This window comes from Mauremys reevesii, linkage group 1 (genome assembly GCF_016161935.1).
Source record: "Mauremys reevesii isolate NIE-2019 linkage group 1, ASM1616193v1, whole genome shotgun sequence".
Lineage (NCBI taxonomy): Eukaryota > Metazoa > Chordata > Testudines > Geoemydidae > Mauremys > Mauremys reevesii.
Genome location: NC_052623.1, coordinates 243,928,180 through 243,945,797, shown reverse-complemented (window position 1 = coordinate 243,945,797; position 17,618 = coordinate 243,928,180). Strand labels below are relative to the sequence as shown.

Sequence of the window (17,618 nt, the reverse complement as noted above, 5' to 3'; positions counted from 1 at the left end):
TAGAAACACTGAATTAATGTGACAGCTGCATTTGATGCAGTGCCCACTGTGAAATATCAATAAAGTCAATGAGACTACTCATGTGCTTAAGTGCTTTGCTGGATCACGACCTTAATGTCCAATGGCTTATATGACAAATGTATCATCTAAACTTTGACATTTACATTGTATTTCATGTGTTATTTATAGTGAAATGTCACAAAAGTCAATGGGACACTTGTGCTTAAAGTTACATGTGCTTAACTGCTTTGCTAGCTCAGTGCCTTGATGACCAGTGGGTTGTATGATAAAATTTATCATCTAAACTTTGATGGCACAGGGCAGATCTGCCAGCTACATGGCTCAGAGGGTGTGAAAAAGCCAACCCCCTGAGTGACATAGGTAAGCTGACCTAAGTCCCCATATAGATAGTACTAGGTGAATGGAAAAATTCTTCTGTTGACCTAGGTATTGCCTCTCTTGGAGATGGATTACTGATACCATGGGGAGAATCCTTCCCGCTGGTGTAGCTAGCGTCTATACTGAAGTGCTACAGTCATAAACAGGGGCATTGTGAGAGTTTATTCATATAGGTTTGTAAAATGCTTTGAGGTCCTCACATGGATAGTGTTATAGAAACCCAGAGCAGTATCTTCCTTAATACTCTTATAAATAGACTGATGTCAGAAGGTAAGTAAATGTTATCTTAATTAACAAATTCCTGCAGATCCAGTTGTTATAAAATCATAGTCACATTGTTTTTTCCAGCTCACAACAAATATTTGACCAAAGTCATAAGAAGGTGAAAAAAATTAATTAAAAGAAGAAAGCAAATTACAAAAATGCACAATCATGTCGGACATAGTTCCTAAGTGTCATGGGTATTCTTGCTATAATTGGAATAAAGAGTGGTAAAACAGAAGCATTCTCTGTTTTCCCTCTGTCCCATTCTAATCTCCAAAACCATTTGGTGTGGAATTTTTTCAGCCTGTCCTGATGTCTCTGCTGTAGAGTCTTCTTCCATCTCAGACTGATCGTAACAATCAGCAACAAGCAATTTCTCTACAATCTGAATCCTTACTTTTATTGTATTACTATGGTGATGGAAACTTCCATCACCTATTATGTTAAGAGACAGGAGGAATTCCTTGGGGACATGTGGACATTTCATTTAATAGTACTCACCTGGTTCCCCAGAGGTGGGAAATATAAACCACCAGTCGAAGAATGAGCCTGGCCTAAGTAGCTGTGGGTCTTAACTTGGTGGCATGTTTAAGCTTTGAGCTGTGGAATCTTGACAACTATTCTGTTGAGAATTAGCTAAAGGACTCCACCATTCTGGTGGTTGGACAAAAACTCTATTGTCTTGGTGGGTCTAATTCTCACTGGGCTGTCGTGGTCAGGAATGCACACAATACCGCTCTTCCTACAAAATTCACTTTTTAATTGCATAAATCTTAGGCTGTGTCTACACCTAAACTGCTACAGCGGCATAACTCAGCAATGCAGATGCACTACTGTAGTGCTTCAGTGCAGACATTTACTATAGCAATGGGAGGGGTTCTCCCAAGTAGACCTGGCCTTTGTCGTCATCTTTACCGGGGGGAAAAGTGTATTATCTAATGGACAAACTTTCTCCTTATTTAACTAGTAAGGGGAAAGGAACTCTGATGTGGAGAATCATTACAGACATGTCTCTAGTGGTGGAAGATGGTGTCATTCCACAGCTTCTTTATATGTAGCTCTTGATCTGTCAGCTCTAGAACTAATATTTTTTTCAGCTGAAAATCCTTTACACTTAGCCTTGCTTGACCACCATCTGTGCTTTGTTTCATATCCTCCTCTTATGTTACCCATGAGACTTCCTGTACCAGTTTCTTCATAAACTGAGAACGCTGAATTTCCTACATGGAAGATTACTCTCTAGTTCTTATTTGAAATGGGTTGATATGTTACTTTAACCACAGTATTTATCACCTTCTCCCATGTGTTAACTTATTAAACCAATGCCTGATGTTGTTCCTGTACATTTGTAACTTGAAATACCAATTCTCCATTTGGTTGACCAATTAATATCAATTTATTTGCTAACTGGATCATTTATTGTCTTTTCCAGGTTCCTAAATTGTTTTACCTTTGTTTATATCTAGATATTATATTGCTAATAAAACCTTTTCAAGATTGCTTTATTTACCTTGGCAAATTCCTTTAGTCATGGTTCCCTAGTTAATAATATCCAAGGGAGCAGCTTTTCCCTGAGACTGTTGCATAGCATCGTCTCCCATCTCAGGGGTTTTTAAACTATAACCCAGGACCATAGTCCTCCCTTCTGTTTAATACATTATAGCAGCATTTCCCTATTCATCCTATTTTAAAAGGAACAAAAAATAGTTTTGATCTATCATTTGAATCACAAGAGGAAAAAGGAGAGTTCTTCAGAATTAAACTATCAAATACTCAAGATTATTTTTTTGCTATGATAACCTCAGCTACATTTGATGATTTCTCCTTCCTTTGGTCACTACTGATGCGTGTTGATGCTGAGGGGATAGTTCTGGAAGGTGCTGAGCTTCCTCAATTCCTACTTACTTTAATGGGATCTAAGGATGCTCAGCACAATGCAGGATTGGGCTCTAGCTTCCTGGAGTTTCTCCACCCATTGTGAGGAATTCTGATCTTTCAGCAGCTTGTTCCTGCACATGTCATGACAGTCACACCTCTATCTACCAATGGAACCAGGAGAACATTTATTCCTGGCTAAACACTGCTCTGGTTGACCTCTTGTGTCAGTCAGTGAGATGAACTGCACTAATAGAAATGCTGACGTAAGTGAATCCAAAGGAATCGTATGCATCTTATTCCTCTAAGATTGTAATCTGATTTACATATAGCCTGACTCTTGATGTGCTGAGTATCCCTGCATCTCATTGATTTCACTGGGAGCTGCAGGTGCTCAGAGTCTCTGGAAATCAAACTAATACTGACTTTCACTCAAAAGCGCTTTACAAATTGAACAGAAAAACACACCTTAAATGTATCCACCTGTGGAGAAGTGAGTAGTAAACATCCACTTTACTACAGAACAATGGAGAGGAAATACTTTTGACCAAATACAGCCTACTATTAAAACAAGTGTCACGCTGTGCAGACAAGCCCACAATTTTCAATGTCTCATCTAAAAGACACCCCTCCCCAAGAGTAAAATGCATGCAATTCAATTTAACTATGGTATCTTGGATGGCTGATGGGTTGAGCTTACCACTCTGATTCTGAGCTGTGGTTCTAGGAAGTCTAGGTATTTTCACACCCAATGCTTAGACTATTATTAATAGCTCTCTCTGTCATCAAGAAGGGCCTGAAATGGAAATTAACCTACCAAGACAAAGTAATCAAAGGCTACATTAGGTTTCTGCATACTCTTCATAACAGAAGCTGACAGGTTTTAGTTTTGGAGTAGTCTTGTTTTGTTTCACATAATACTGCAAAAAAGTCATCTTTGGTGAAATAGTTTCCTTCTTCAAGTGATGCCCATTTAGCTGTTAGGGCAGTGGTCCCCAATGCAGTGCCCGTGGGCGCTATGGCACCCACCGGGGCATTTATGTGTGCCCGCCTAGTTGGGGAAAGAAGCCGCGGCCCTGCAGTTGCCAGGGACAGAGAACTCCAGGGCTGCGGGCACCAGTGCTCTCTGTCCCCAGCAGGTGCAGGGCCCACCTAGTGCCTAGCAGGGGAGAGATGCCAGGGCCCTCCACCTGCTGGGGACAGAGTACTCCGGGTTTGCAGGCTGCGCAGCTTCTCTCAGGCTTCTCGCTGCACTGCCCAGAACTGCCGCCAAAAAAAAACCGTGCTGACACAAGCACTTGCTTGCTCCACTGGTGCCTGGAACCGACCCTGTATGTGAGTATTCTTCCTGCACTAATACTGCTGTTTTCTTGTGCTTTGCAATTTATTTATTTTAAAAACATTTTGCTCCAAAATGAGTGATTCAAATAAGAGACAACGTACGTATTATTTCAACCCAGAGTGGGAAGAATATTAAATATGTTTTTCATATTATTTAATGTACAAATACAAAATAAGCCTTGAAAAATTGTTGGCGCCCGCCACACTCTTCTGAAAACATGAATGTGCTACTGGCCACAAAAAGGTTGGGGACCACTGTGTTAGGGCTTCATGCAGGTTCAGGGTCCCACCCTTGCAGAGCTCAGTGCATGGGCCAGGACTTAAGTGTGTTTAAAACTGCCCTGAAACAAAATCAACCAGAAACCATGCTACTAGAAACAAAACCATTGCAATAGGAGGTGTTTTAAAAAAGCACCAAGGGTATTATTTATGGAGGTATTTAGGTGCCTAAGTCACTTTTTTAGGCACCACTGAAATCCATCTGGGGACTGTACTCAGAGGCCACCTACCAGATTGGGCTCCTCAGGGAGGTTCACACAAAACAGTGGGGAATGGGTGGGAAAGGGACCTCCCTTATAATCTTTAGGCTAGGGGATAGACTATTCATCCAGGATGTGGGAGAGTCACACACACACCCAGTTCAAGTCCTGCCTCCTACGGAGGGGGAGAAGGGAATTGAAGTGGGATCTCAGGAGTGTAATCTAACCACTTAACTATGTAATGTTCTAATATGGTCTCCCTCGAGCTCTGTTGAAGTTGTTTGACTTTAATTAAACAACAGAATACTTAAATATTAATTGGGCCACCCCAAGAATTAGAATGATGCAGTAGCCCAGGCACTAACCTAAGAGATAGCGGAGCCTGATTCAAATCCCTGTCTTCCCACTCAGGAGACTGGGGATCTCCCACAGCTTGGGTGAGCACACTAGGCCAAAGGGAGGGCTCCCTCATTCCACCTGGGACTGTTTTGCTTCAGCCCTTGCATGCAACTTAGGCAGCCAAGCATCCATCTTCCCCAAGTTCGTGGACAGCAAGGCACCTCTCTGCAGCCTGGATTGAGGTACCTAACTTTCAGATTGGGGCAGGGCTTACCATCTCCCATTGGCTGATTTTGGCAAATCCCTGCCTAGCCTACTAGCATTAGTGGATCGCAGTCTTAGGTGTCTCTCTCTCCCCATTCATTGTGTAGGGGTTCTTAAGGTATTTAACTTAGCTTGTTGGATCACAGTGTTATTCCTGTGATTTTTCTAGGCACCGAAATGTTAGGCACCACAATGCTCAGCATTGCAACACCTAAGGCCCTTTCTGGATTCCACTGCAATTGCCTTAAACATTAAACCTGAGTTTGTCCAACTAGAGAGTGCCATTACTTTTCAACCTGAATTATCTGTGTATCAGGGGAAGGTAGTATTAAGGACATATGCTTTAGCCAATGTATGTGACAGATGTTTAAATAGGGTATTCAAACAAAAATTAGTAGTAGGGAAGTTTGAAAATAATTTGACTACAGTTTTTTTTTATAATTCTATTTACTGTCAACCTTTCTGATATTAACTTAGAGTAACAATCTATAAAGTAACAAAGCTGAGGTAAAGTGGGGTTTAAAATGAATGATGCTCAGTGTGGAGGATAAGATCAAAGGTGTAATGGGTCTGAGCTGCCTGTACTGTTAAAATACTAGTTATATGTGATTGAACTGTGTGCAGACTGTATGCATTTTGACTTACTGAATTTTTTTTAACTAACAAATCATTAAGAGGCCTATCTCTTTTAAACGAGTAGAGGTGAAAGGCATATAGGCCTCATTTGTTCTATAGACCCTGGTCCTGCAATCAAAGCCCTATGCGTTGACTTTCATCTATGGTGGGGAGCCTAGTGATATTTTCAGTGGGGCTCTACATAGATGTAAGACTCACTGCTCCCCGACAGCCCTTATCAACAATAAATTGCAAATCTTGTCAGTTATTCAGAGTTTAGACTCCTAACCATAAAATAAACAAACAAAAACAACAAAACCCCTATGAGATTTCTTGTAACCAATCCAACCCTCAAAACCAGACTTTACTGACAATATTCAGGTTTCTTTCTGACCAAACATCAAACACAAAAATGCCAAATCCAGATTACATATTATGTAGCCTAGAAAACTATTATTTAAAACCAACCTCAGTTCATGTGCCATGTTTCTGGTCATAGAAAACACATTACACTGGAGCTACCCTTTCAACCCATTAAACTCGGGAATTATGGTGATAGGCATGGTATTAAAAACCCAGATATATCCTCAAATAAATACACCACTGTGAATCTGTTTTATGTCTTAAACCACTGATTTATTTGCTGGGGGATGAGTAGGGAAATTCTTTTCTCTAATCTGTTCATTTCCTGGCTCTAAATGTTTCCCTGGGGTTTGTATTATTGTGTGCAGTGTGCTAAATGTATTATTACTATATGCAATTTACCTGGTCCTGTGGCTTTGAGAGCTAAGGCCCTGATCTTGCAAAGATTTAAACGTGTGTGTAACTTTACTCATTAGGCCTATTAAGTATGCTCCCAATTAAGTCTTTGTGGGCTCTAGGCCTAATTGTTTCAGCCCCCTAAGAATTGTAGCAAATGTTCTCCCAGAGGGGCACAGTCTATTGGCAGGGTTCCCCTGGTTTAATTGAAGGTGCAGTTAGTTTAGAAAGAGGATTTAGGCTATTGGACCCACTGTGGAGCAAACTGCATTGCAGTAAGACAGAGATTGGGACCACCCTCTCGAAGCCTACCTGCCTCTGATGTTCTGGGTTGGCCCAGATAAAGGGGGGTGGGAGTGGCACAACCTGGCTTTTGGGGCTGAACTACCCCAAGGCAGTTAGCTCTGGTGGGCCAGGCTGGGCTTGTCTCTACAAAGTGAAGTAAAAATTAATCTCGCTAAACAAGTGTGACTTTTTTACTGCCGTGTAATTGCCCCCTCCCCGTCACTCAGATTTATGGCTTTATTGCTAACAGCCGGTGGCAGCCAACTCTCTGCCGGTTGGCACCTCCAGCGCCTCAGCTTCTGCAAAGCCGCGCGGCGGGTTGGTGCGGTGCGATGCGCTCCCGCCCCGGCGCAGCAGCAGCGAGGAGGCAGCAGCCCGCGCGGCTCAGCTGACCCCGCGGTCCCGGGCTGAGGAGCAAGGGGCTCGCTCCGCGCGGCGGCGGCTACTGCTGCTGCGACCGTGCTCCGCTCGCTGCGTGGCCCTGGGCTGGGGAGCTGCCCGCAGCAGCGCCTCCTCCGGGAGGAGGGGGAGCAGAGGGAGCGGGGCAGCGTTTCCCGGGCACTGGTACAAGCTGAATTGCAAACACCGGCAGCCGCCTCCTGCTTGTTTATCCCCCCCGCCCCAGCTTCCCATCCTCGCTTCTTTCAGGGGGGGGGACTCGCCTCACTTGAAGTTGGGTGGCAAACATCGCAGAGCGCCCCAAGAGCCTTCAAACGGGGGCAAAGCTGTTCCGGGCAGCCTCCCTCCCGCGGATCTGCGTCTCTTCCCGGCAGGACTTAGCAACTTCTTCACCTCCCCCTCCCCCCGGCTGGCCTTTTATTTTTGTCTCTCCCTCCCCAAGCTCTGCAATGACCAGGACTCTGCCTCCCCCCGGCCATGGGGAATGGCGAGCCAGGGCTTCTGGCAGCGCCGGGAAGGCTCGCCCGAGGAGCAGGGAAGAGTGAGCGCGGCAGAGAGCAGCAGGAAGAAGAAGAAGAAAGCGGGCAGAAAGTCTCTGCTGTAGCTGCCCGCACGCAGCTCCCCCCCGCACCCCCTTCCCGAGCAGCAGGACTGCGGGGGAGCAATGATGGCCTAGAAATGCACCAGCGCTGCTGACTTTGTCCAGCGGCTTCTTTCTGTTCTTCCACCCCTTCCGAGCCGACAACCCCATGGATTTTTTTTTTAACCTGCAGCGATCTCGGAGGGAGAGCCTATAAACAGGGCGACAGGCTCTTTGAACAGGGGACAGGAGAGGGAGGCTGAGCTCCTTACAGCATGCGAGGCTTTAACTTTGCAGACTCTTCCTAGCCTGGCGCCCCTCTCGCGCTTCTCGGTTTGCGCCCAGTGATAGATATTAATTTTTGCAACCTCTGGAGGAACTTGAGAGGATTCGTGTCTCTCTCTGCTGGGGAGGGGAGGGGGTTGCCTCGTTGTGTATTCGGGGGGAAGAGGGGAGGCTGAAACTATGGCTCTGACCAGCGACTCTGCCAGTGTTAGAGGCAAGTCCAGCCGGAGCATTGGCGAGAAGAAAAGCCTAGCAGCAGGAGTAGGATCCGATTGCAATGGGTATTGTTATTCTGATGGGAAACAGCAGCAGCCGGGCACTCAGCAGGGGCAAAAGGAAGACTCAACCTGCCAGCTCTGCTGGGGAGACCTGGTGCTGCAGAAAATCTGGAGCTCCCGGAAACTGTCCTCGGCTCTCTGCGCCGGATCCCTGTCCTTCTTGCTGGCTCTGGTGGTCAGGTTGGTCCGGGGGGAGATCGGCTGCAATCTGGAGGAGAAGGAGGTAGTGGCGGCGGAGGAGGAAGCAGCAGCCGCAACAGCTGGAGGAGGAGAAGCGGCTGGTTTGCCGTTGCCTCCAGCAGGGCTCCCCAGTAGCAACAGCAGCAGCTTCCAGCTGACTCCTTGGCTGCATCCCATCGCTTTGCTCTTCAGCCTCATGTGTGTCTTCTTCTGGATGGGCTTGTACTTGCTGCGCTCCGGGGTCCGCCTGCACACAGCCGCCTTGCTCCTGGCCGCCTGCTGCGGGGGGGAAGCGATTGTCCAGATTGGGTTTGCGGTAGGGGAGGATCACTTGCTTTCCTTCACCGCCACGGGGGTGGTGCTGAGCTGCCTGGCCACTGTGACATGGCTGGTGCTGAAGCTGAGGCAGGGCGTCCTCATGATCGCCTTGACTAGTGCGGTCAGGACCACGTCCCTTGTCTCCTTAGAGAGGATCAAGGTAGCCTGGAGACCCTACCTGGCTTATTTGTTCGGGCTACTGGGCATCTTGCTGGCCAGGTACGCGGATCAGCTCTTGCCCCATTCCGGGGCGGCGCAGCATAGAGAGGTCTCTGGTGCCCAGCAGGCCAAGGAAGAGGTCCCGGTGTTTAAGAGGAGGAGGAGGTCCAGCTCCATGATCTCTCCCGAGATGTCCAGCTGCAGCAACAAGACTCATCGGAGGACCTCCCTGCCCTGCATACCTAGGGAGCAGGTAAGGAGCGCGACAGATCTTCACAATCCCAGGGAAAATCCAGGAGTCCGGGGGCTGAGGAAGAAGGAACACCAAGCAGTCAGGGTACAGCAAACTTGCGGGGGATTTTTATTTATTGTTGGTTGGTTGAGCAGACACTAGAAAAAGGAGTCGTAAGACGGAGTGGAGCGTTGCGAGTTGCTACAAACTTTTTGCTCGCTCCTTTGGCTGTGTACCAGAGCGGCTGAATGTTTCCCACAAATTAGGGAAGTGGGAACTGTAGGTAGAATGTGAAGAGTTCGGTAGCCCCTACTCAAATTCCAATTTTCTCCCTCCTTATTTTTGTGCTTGAAATGTCACTTTAATCTGCTTTGGTAACACTTTATTTTAGTTTTCAGCACTCTGGTCGGCTTTATCTCTGTTCAGTCGAAGGGGGATAGAATCAGAGGAGTCATTAGAGCAGGGCAAGGCTTGTTTCAAAATTTCACTATATTAATGTAAATCTTGAGGTTTTTACTCTGAAGATTTTTTTTTTAACTTGGCCAACAGTATAGCTAGCTGTTGCTGGGCTGGCTCTAAATATTGCGGTGGTGTGTGCGGGTGTGTGTTATTTAAAGTATAGGTTAGCCCAGGCTGGAGAAGCATCTAGCATCAATTTTATAAACAGTGATTTCTGAACTTTTTTTGGTTTGTTGAAAGAGGGCATTAATCATATTAAACATTCTCTGGTCCTTAAAAGGAGTTCATCTTTCTGAAATAAGCATATTTTTAGTTCTGTTTGGTGTAGGGAAAAGCCTCTTGCCTAATATATTGAGTGTGTTTTTTAAGAAGGGGCCTGCAGTAGTTGTCATCTTAGCTTTTCATGTCTTCACTACTACTACACAGAAGTGATCAAGAAGTTTTATACCCCAGTTCTTCTGTCCGTTGACCCTAGATATGATATTTATTTAGTTTAACTTGTTTTTTTGTAAAAACTGGTGTTTTTAATTTGAATTGATGTGTATTTTTGTCTAGAAAAGTTTTTCTCCATAAGCTCCGAAAAGAAAAAAAATACATCTAAGAATATGAACAGAATGAATATTAACACCTTCATAGCATAAACAATAAGGGATTCCAGATAGACACCATTAAAACTTAATTTTGCACTTGAAATTGCTTTCTGAGTTTTTGAGACTTAACTTTACACAGCAGAAGACTATTTTTCGATGGACTGAGTGTAATTGAGCATATTTGGAGTCAGTATGACACTTGCCCAGTGGTGAAAAGGGAAACCTAGGTGGAAATAAGTGGCAAATGGTGTTATATTTCCTTTTCCATTAGTCTTAAAAATGACTTGGTGAACCGTGGCCAGCTTAAGCTTATTCCGTTATACCAAAGGCTTTCTTTCAGGTCCCTTGCTGGATAAGCAGTTAAGTATTTTTAAGTGATGGCATCTAACCATATGGTGTGGGTGGCTAGTTTGTTTCTGGAAATGGTTTGATTACATCTCTTTGTGGCCGTTTATGACATTTGCTAGAAAAATTCCTGACAGCCTATATCCTTGAGGCATATTTTACAGCAAATGTACTTATTTATTTTATCTGAACAAAAATGTTAAATATTTACCACCGTCTCCAACAGTGTGAAAAAATAGAAAACTGACTCAGTTTTGACTCTGTTTTATTATGAATTATGTGAGAGCAATTAGGGTGTAAGAACAATTTGTAAATACAATAACTTTATTTTTCTCTCTTAGATGTTTGCTTTTTGACAATAAACATTTCCAGTGCACTTCCAGTTATCCTTAGTGCATTTCCACATGCACTAACCATGTGTAATGTCTAGAATATTTTTCCACTTGCTGTGGCACTTTAAATAAATGCAACTTTCTAGCAGACATGTTCTAAAAGTAATCACTTTGATATGGTCTATTAAGCCCTTCTATAGTTACCTTCTTTTGCTTATGAATAGCTCACAAATCATCATTATCATATACAGTATTATTAAATCCACTATAGCAAACAGATTACTTTCTCTATTTGTCTTAATGTTTTCACTTAGGAGCACAGGTTTAATTATGTCTTGAAGTTCCAGTTTTCCCAACAATAAGACTGTACAGTGGAGTCAACTGAGAACTATGTAGTTTACTATTTTCAGGGATTTTGCCACATTTCTACTTTAATATTAATCAATAGAGGGATCATGGATTGCTCATGCCATTGCTTAATCAAAAATGGATGATTATCTCCAAGTTTGTTTTTAGAAGCAAATTGTCACGTTGAGTGTGTGTTTAATTTCTTTTAATACTCCCTTTTCCTACAGCCACCCTTTTAAAATAACAAAGACAGTAACAAGAAATACTGCGAGGCTCTCAGAGAGAGCCCCTTTTGGCTGACAGCAAAACAAAGTTTGTTTTTATAAGGAAAATCGGCTCCTGGTAACTTTAAAGAAGCCATAGGTAAATGTTTCTCTTTAGGACAGTTTTTAAATATAACATGTTTAAAATAAAATACTTTAAAAACAACTTCGCAAATCCCCCAAAACAGAGTAAAACAACAACCCCAACCTTGAATAGAATGTTGCAAGTCAAAGAGAGAGCTTTTTTTGTATAGTGTTTTAGAGATGTGAAAGCTCACACCACGAAATAGACCCACAATATTGTTTTAATGGGCTGAAAAACCTGCTTGAATTGTGTAGCAGATAATGTAAGAAGCAAAGATTTTGTGAACTTCTTACAGAGCTATTGCCCATTACCTCTTGAACGATATGTTTACATTGCTGAGCAATCTTATTAAGCTTTCATTTGACCAGCGTAATACTGTTTCAGTATCTAATTTTGTGTAGTAATGTGGGCTCCTTCTCTAAAGCTTATGAACAGTGGAGGGTGGAGATTTGCTTGTTGTTTTTATTTTATTTTTTTTACCCCAAAGAGCTATAGTGGTGGTTATGATGATGTGGTAAGTAATGATGTCTTAAACCGTCATAAACTGGCTTTTTGCCACTGAAATATAAATTCAGGACATTTTCATCTATTTGGCCTTCCACTATCAAAGTAAAATGTTATGGAATATTTGAGTTATACTGGTGTTAGCCTAGTTATCATTAAGTGCTTTTACTTTAAACCCCTGGTGTCAGTAGCTGAACGCTTCCCTGTGTCCCTAAATTATCTCTGGTGGAAACATCTTATCTTTTTCTCAGCCCCAAAATGAACTTTAAAAATAATAAACAATGGAAATCCATTTAGCCACTCTCTGGGAAATTGTTCACATTTTATTTAGTCCTTTTTTTAATCTGAATGCATAGTTTGGATTGCAGGGTTCCCACTTGGCATGCGTGCACTCATCAGTGAGAAGGGAGTGATTTGATGGTGGCCTGATTCTGTGAGGTACCTGTGACAATCAGCAGCACAGCATTAATGCACCCCAAGGTTACAGAACTCCCTATTGGTCTGAATGATCCTAAAACATCACAGTACCGAATACCTTCAGCTTTCATCAGAAGTAGTTGAGGATGCTTGGTTCCTTGAGGGATCAGACATCCAGGTTTGTTTGTTTGTTTGTTGTTTTGTTTGTTTATTTTTTGGGAGAGGAGAACCTGGTGAGAGAGATTGTGAATGAGTGAAAAACATAATGAATGGATGTATATTTTCCTCACTGATATAAATGTGCATGGTGTTTTGGGTAGCTGCACATAGGTGACACTACTCTTGATGGCCAAATCTTCTTTACACCTTGTTAAGCCATCTTTACTCTTCTTGCTAAAGCTGGTGACAGACAGCGGATCTGGTAGTCTTTTTGCTGTGCTCTGGTGTTTCCGGTGTGAAACCCTACATGCTGGAGTATAATACATTCCGGAGATAACTGTCTTGGAGCCTGTGCAGACCAGGATGGTCGTCTGTTTTGATTTGAATGTGTAATTGCATGCAAGCATCCAGAGGCAAGCAATGGCCCTAAGATGTTAAAGACAATGTTACTATACTGCATAGGTGGACCAAGTTGTATTCCATGCATAGATTTTTTTTTTCTTTTTGATGTTTGCATGTAATATGAATTTATTACAAGCAAGTTTTGCCAGTGGAAGAAGTAGCTCAAAGCCGTTCAGTTTGCTGTATTTATTATATTATATTTCAGGAATGCACTGTAGCTATCAGTCGCTGAACCAAAGACAATATCACAGGGCTTGAAATATCTTCTAGTTTGAAAAACGGGCTTACTAACCGCTGGCTAATGCGCATACAGATAGGGGACTCACAAGATTGAAGGGTGCTTGGTAAGAAACCTACATCAAGTTGCTGGGAAATGAGCTAATCCTGGACTTCCTACCAGGGTGCTGACCCTGCTCCAAGGTTCCATCTTTTGTGTCAGCTTCTGCCTACTAGATGCCTGATGAGTTTGAAGTGTCTCTTCCACCGCACACTCTCTCTCCTATGGTTGCTGTAAAAGAGAAGGATCTTTCATTTCTCTTTGCTCCTCTTCTGCCCAGTAGTCTCCTGGTTGCTTTAGGGAGGAGAGAGGACTTTTATCCAGGTGCCGGAATGGTGGGAGATAGTGGCTTCACTATTGCAACTCTCAGCTGTTGAGAGGGGAATTGAGGATTTGTCTCCACTACCATACCCTTCCCCATGACTTTTTTTTTTTCCTTCAACACCTCTTTTTCCCATGAGTAGTTTCAGTGCCTGCCTCACCTAGCTTTCCCAGAAATTGAGATGTATCTTGTGAGTTTCACTAATGCTCTTGGGGTTTTTGAATAGTTCTGTGGAAATGACCTGAAGGCTTGTCTACAGTACCTGCCAGATCGGCGGGCAGCAATCGATCCAGTGAGGGGTCAGTTTATCGCGTCTAGTATAGATGTGATAAATGGAATGCTGGGTGCTCTCCCGTTGACTCTGGTACTCCATCAGAACGAGGAGTGCAAGTGGAGTTGACAAGAGAGCGTCAGCTGTCGAATTACCGCAATGAAGACACCGCGGTAAGTAGATCTAAGTACGCCAACTTCAGCTACACTATTCACATAGCAGAAGTTGCGTATCTTAGATCGACCCTGTGTGGTAGTTTAGACAAGCCAATTTGTTTTGCCAATTTTACTCTGCTGCTTGGGAAAGATATGAGTAGTGTCAGGCATTAGGGCTGACTGCAGACTTGAAAAGACAGCACTGCATCAGTTCACATTCGGAAAGTTACTTTTTCAGCTGTAAGATCTAGTGTGTGTGGTATTATTATTTTATTTTTTAATATCTTAGCTTCTAAAGAAATTGGCGTGAGCTTTTCATGTGTTGGAGACAAGTGGATTTTTTTAAGTTCTCTAGTATACTGCCTTTAAAACAGGAATAAAATTATTTTTAATCTGCAACTGGTATGGAAGCTTAAATCTATAATATTCATATCATCTCCCTAAGAATGGACGAGATCTGAATTAAGGCACTAGGTAGGATATAGATTTTAAATTAAAAAAAAAATCCATATATATTTAGGCAAATAAGTTAATGCTCAGATAATGTCCTCTGGTGACTTGCTGAAATATGGTTGCTTAATATATGTCAGACTCCTGAAAAATCATACATGGATTCCAGATGTAATTCTGTTAAGCATGAATTCATGTAAGTAAACTGCTTTTACTTAGGTTGCATTTTTAACTCTCAGAAATTGAAAAGCTGTTGGGAAAACTGTCACAGTTGACAAAAATGGACCATAAAACAATCTGTTAAATACAGATTTTTTTTTTCCCCTGTAGGTGGGAGGGTAAAATACAGTAGTGACTTTCTGCTTTTTCTGAACTGAATGTAAAGTGTGAACATGCAAAGCCGGGAGCTGAAAGAAATCCTGTGTATGCTGGGTTGTCATTTTAATTAAACAACCAACCAAAACAGTGACCCTGTTATAAAATATGTTTTGAGAAGCCTGAAAAACAAACAAACAGTGACACATGATGTTTTGGACGTTAATTGTGACATTTGTGAGACTCTGTCCTGTTCTGATACTACTGTGTTCATTCTCTGAATCTTTTTTTTCAGGAAGTTGACACGCAATCCTGTATTTTGTAAAAATAAGGAATATATTGATCTTGTTTGTTTTTTTTTAAATAACACTTTTTGAAACTGTAGGAGAGGCAAAGCTGTAATGGCCGCTAGCCACAGGTCTTGAAATGGGCATAAGCTGACTGCATCCTAAGCGGTTTAAAAAAATAAAAGACCCACTGAAATTAAAATATTCATCTGATTCCTAAAAATCTTTCTTTTAGTATTTTTCCCAAATGTATGTTAGAGCCTATTTTATTCTATTAGATGTTCTAAGTAATGTTGGTTGTTGAATGGGATTCAAATAGTAAATAAAGTAAAAACTTTTTTCCTTTCATCAGAGTGGACTTCAGAAAGTTATTGCCTAGAGAATAAGAGACTAGATTATTAAACCATCACCTGAACCGGTTATATTTTACTCAGTATATCATTCAGAAATAAGCATATCTGAAGTATGCTTGTATAATACTCATTTTTGTTCTAGACAGTTCTGCTATTGGTATAGTATATTAGATAACCTGTTGCCTCTGGAGTTTCTATGCTATGTGGACTTCTCTGCCTCAGAGTAGTGATTTGTTTGAGTAATAGCAAATAAAAAGTCCATGTTTTTTCAATTTTTAACCTTTGCTTCTGAAGAACATTGGCTGTTTTCTATGCTGAGTTTTACTTGAGTACGTTTGACTAGAGGAGTCTGGGGGAGAACTGTGATTTATTGTTTGAAAACTTGATGGTGAGCCTTACAGTTTAACAGTTCTCTCACATGCAGGAAAGCAAGAATTTGTAACTCCCACTCAGTGTTATTCCAGAAATGCTCTCTGGCTAGCCCTCTGTCTTGCAAACACCTATTCATGTGAGTAGTCCCATCTGAAATCAGTGACACTATTCATGTGAGGCAAAAAAAGGATTGGATCCTTAGAGGGCATCAGAGATCCTACTCTGATTTGCACTATGACCTGCAAACAAGTATCAGATGATAAATTCAAAAATGGGCAAAATAATGGGCAAAATCCATCCTTGCTAGTTCAGTGATGTCAGTGGAATTATATCAGGAATTAATGCATCTCCATCTTTATTATCAATATATAGGAAAGTGTGTGTGTGTGTGTGTGTATGTATATATATATATATATATATATATATATATATATATAAAAAATCAGCCAGTTAATGTGTTTTATAATGGAGACATTTTTTGCTCTTTTTAAAAAAAAATATTTTCAGTTGTCTGTGTCAGCTCAAAATTTGTTGATATTTCACCTGATGATTAAATATAAGAATCGTTAAACATCTAGGTGAATGTGATAGGATAGGGACAAATCTAAAGGACTAGAAAACATGCCTTGTGGTGATTCACTCAAAGAGTTCAATCTGTTTAGTTGAACACGGGGGTTAAGGAGTGACCTTGATCACAGTTTATAAGTACCTACAAATATTTGATAATGAGCTCTTCGGTCTAGTAAAGAAAGGTGTAAGGTATGACAGTCCAGCAGCTGGAAGTTGAAGCTAGACAAATTCAGAGTGGAAATAAGGTGTAAATTTTAAACAATGAGGGTAATTAACCATTGGAACAATCATAGTGGATTCTCCCCTACTGACAGTTTTTCAGTCGAGATTGGATGTTTTTCTAAAAAATCTGCTTTAGAAATTATTTTGGGGAGGTTCTATGGCCTGTGTTATACAGGAGATTAGCCTAGATAATCACAGTGGTTCTTTCTGGCTGTGGGATCTATGAAAACCAGCACAATTGCTGTAGAGGAAAATCATGCCTCTCTAATCTGTTAGAATTCTTTGAGCATGTTAACAAAATAGTGGATAAAGGAAAATGTCTACTAAAGGTGGAAATTGTTTGGACCTTCTTAACAGAGCTTTGACACAGGCCCTCCCAAGAAGCTACCAAGGTAACTAAGTAATAATTAGGTAAATGGTAATGTTTTGTCAAGGATTATAAACTGGACATGAGTCGGAAAACAAAGAGTAGGCCAATTTTTCAATATAGTGAAAGATTAATGATGGTATTCCCTGTTGTTCTGTATTAGCATCGGTGATGTTTCATATGTTAATTATTTGAAAAACTAGGTGGACAGTAAAGTGGCGAAATGTGCATTGAGGCAATATTATTTTGGTAAGTCAACATTAGAGAAGACTTCAAAAGGACCTAACAAAATTAACTGAATGGGCATCATGATGGCAAATTCAACAATGAGGAAAAATGAAAGGAAACATAGCAAAAAGACTGATTAAAACTACTCATATGCATTGACATGTTTTAAAGTAACTGTGTAACGTGACCACTCAGGAAAAGGCTAGGTGTCCGTTAAAAACATGTTTGTTGTGCAATCTCAGTCAAAGAGCCAATCAAAAGGATAGCTATAGAGATGATGGGATAGAAAATAATGCTGAAAATATTATAAAGCCATTATTTACACTAATAGTAGGCTCTTGCCTGGGCTGTTTGATTTTTGGTCACCCTTTCTCCAAAATGGCATATTGATAATAAAGAGAGTTCAGAGATGAATGACAATTTATTAGGGGCTTGAAGAACTTTCATGTGAGGAGAGACTGAAAAGCTTGTAAG

At 41.8% G+C, this 17,618-nt stretch overlaps 1 protein-coding gene across 3 annotated transcripts in view; it reads left to right on the top strand.

The window, feature by feature from the left end:
• PDE3A (phosphodiesterase 3A) overlaps positions 1-17,618 on the top strand; it is a 539,267-nt gene that overhangs the window by 164,800 nt on the left and 356,849 nt on the right. Inside the window, exon 1 of one of the 3 annotated variants that reach the window (XM_039544382.1) lies at positions 6,914-9,072. The exons of 1 other annotated variant lie outside the window; for it this stretch is intronic. In XM_039544382.1, coding sequence (XP_039400316.1) covers positions 8,065-9,072 — 1,008 coding nt within the window. In that variant the 5' untranslated portion in view covers positions 6,914-8,064. Of the gene's footprint in view, positions 1-6,913; positions 9,157-17,618 lie in introns of those variants that run through there. One more of the 3 variants, XM_039544374.1, reaches the window with a different exon arrangement.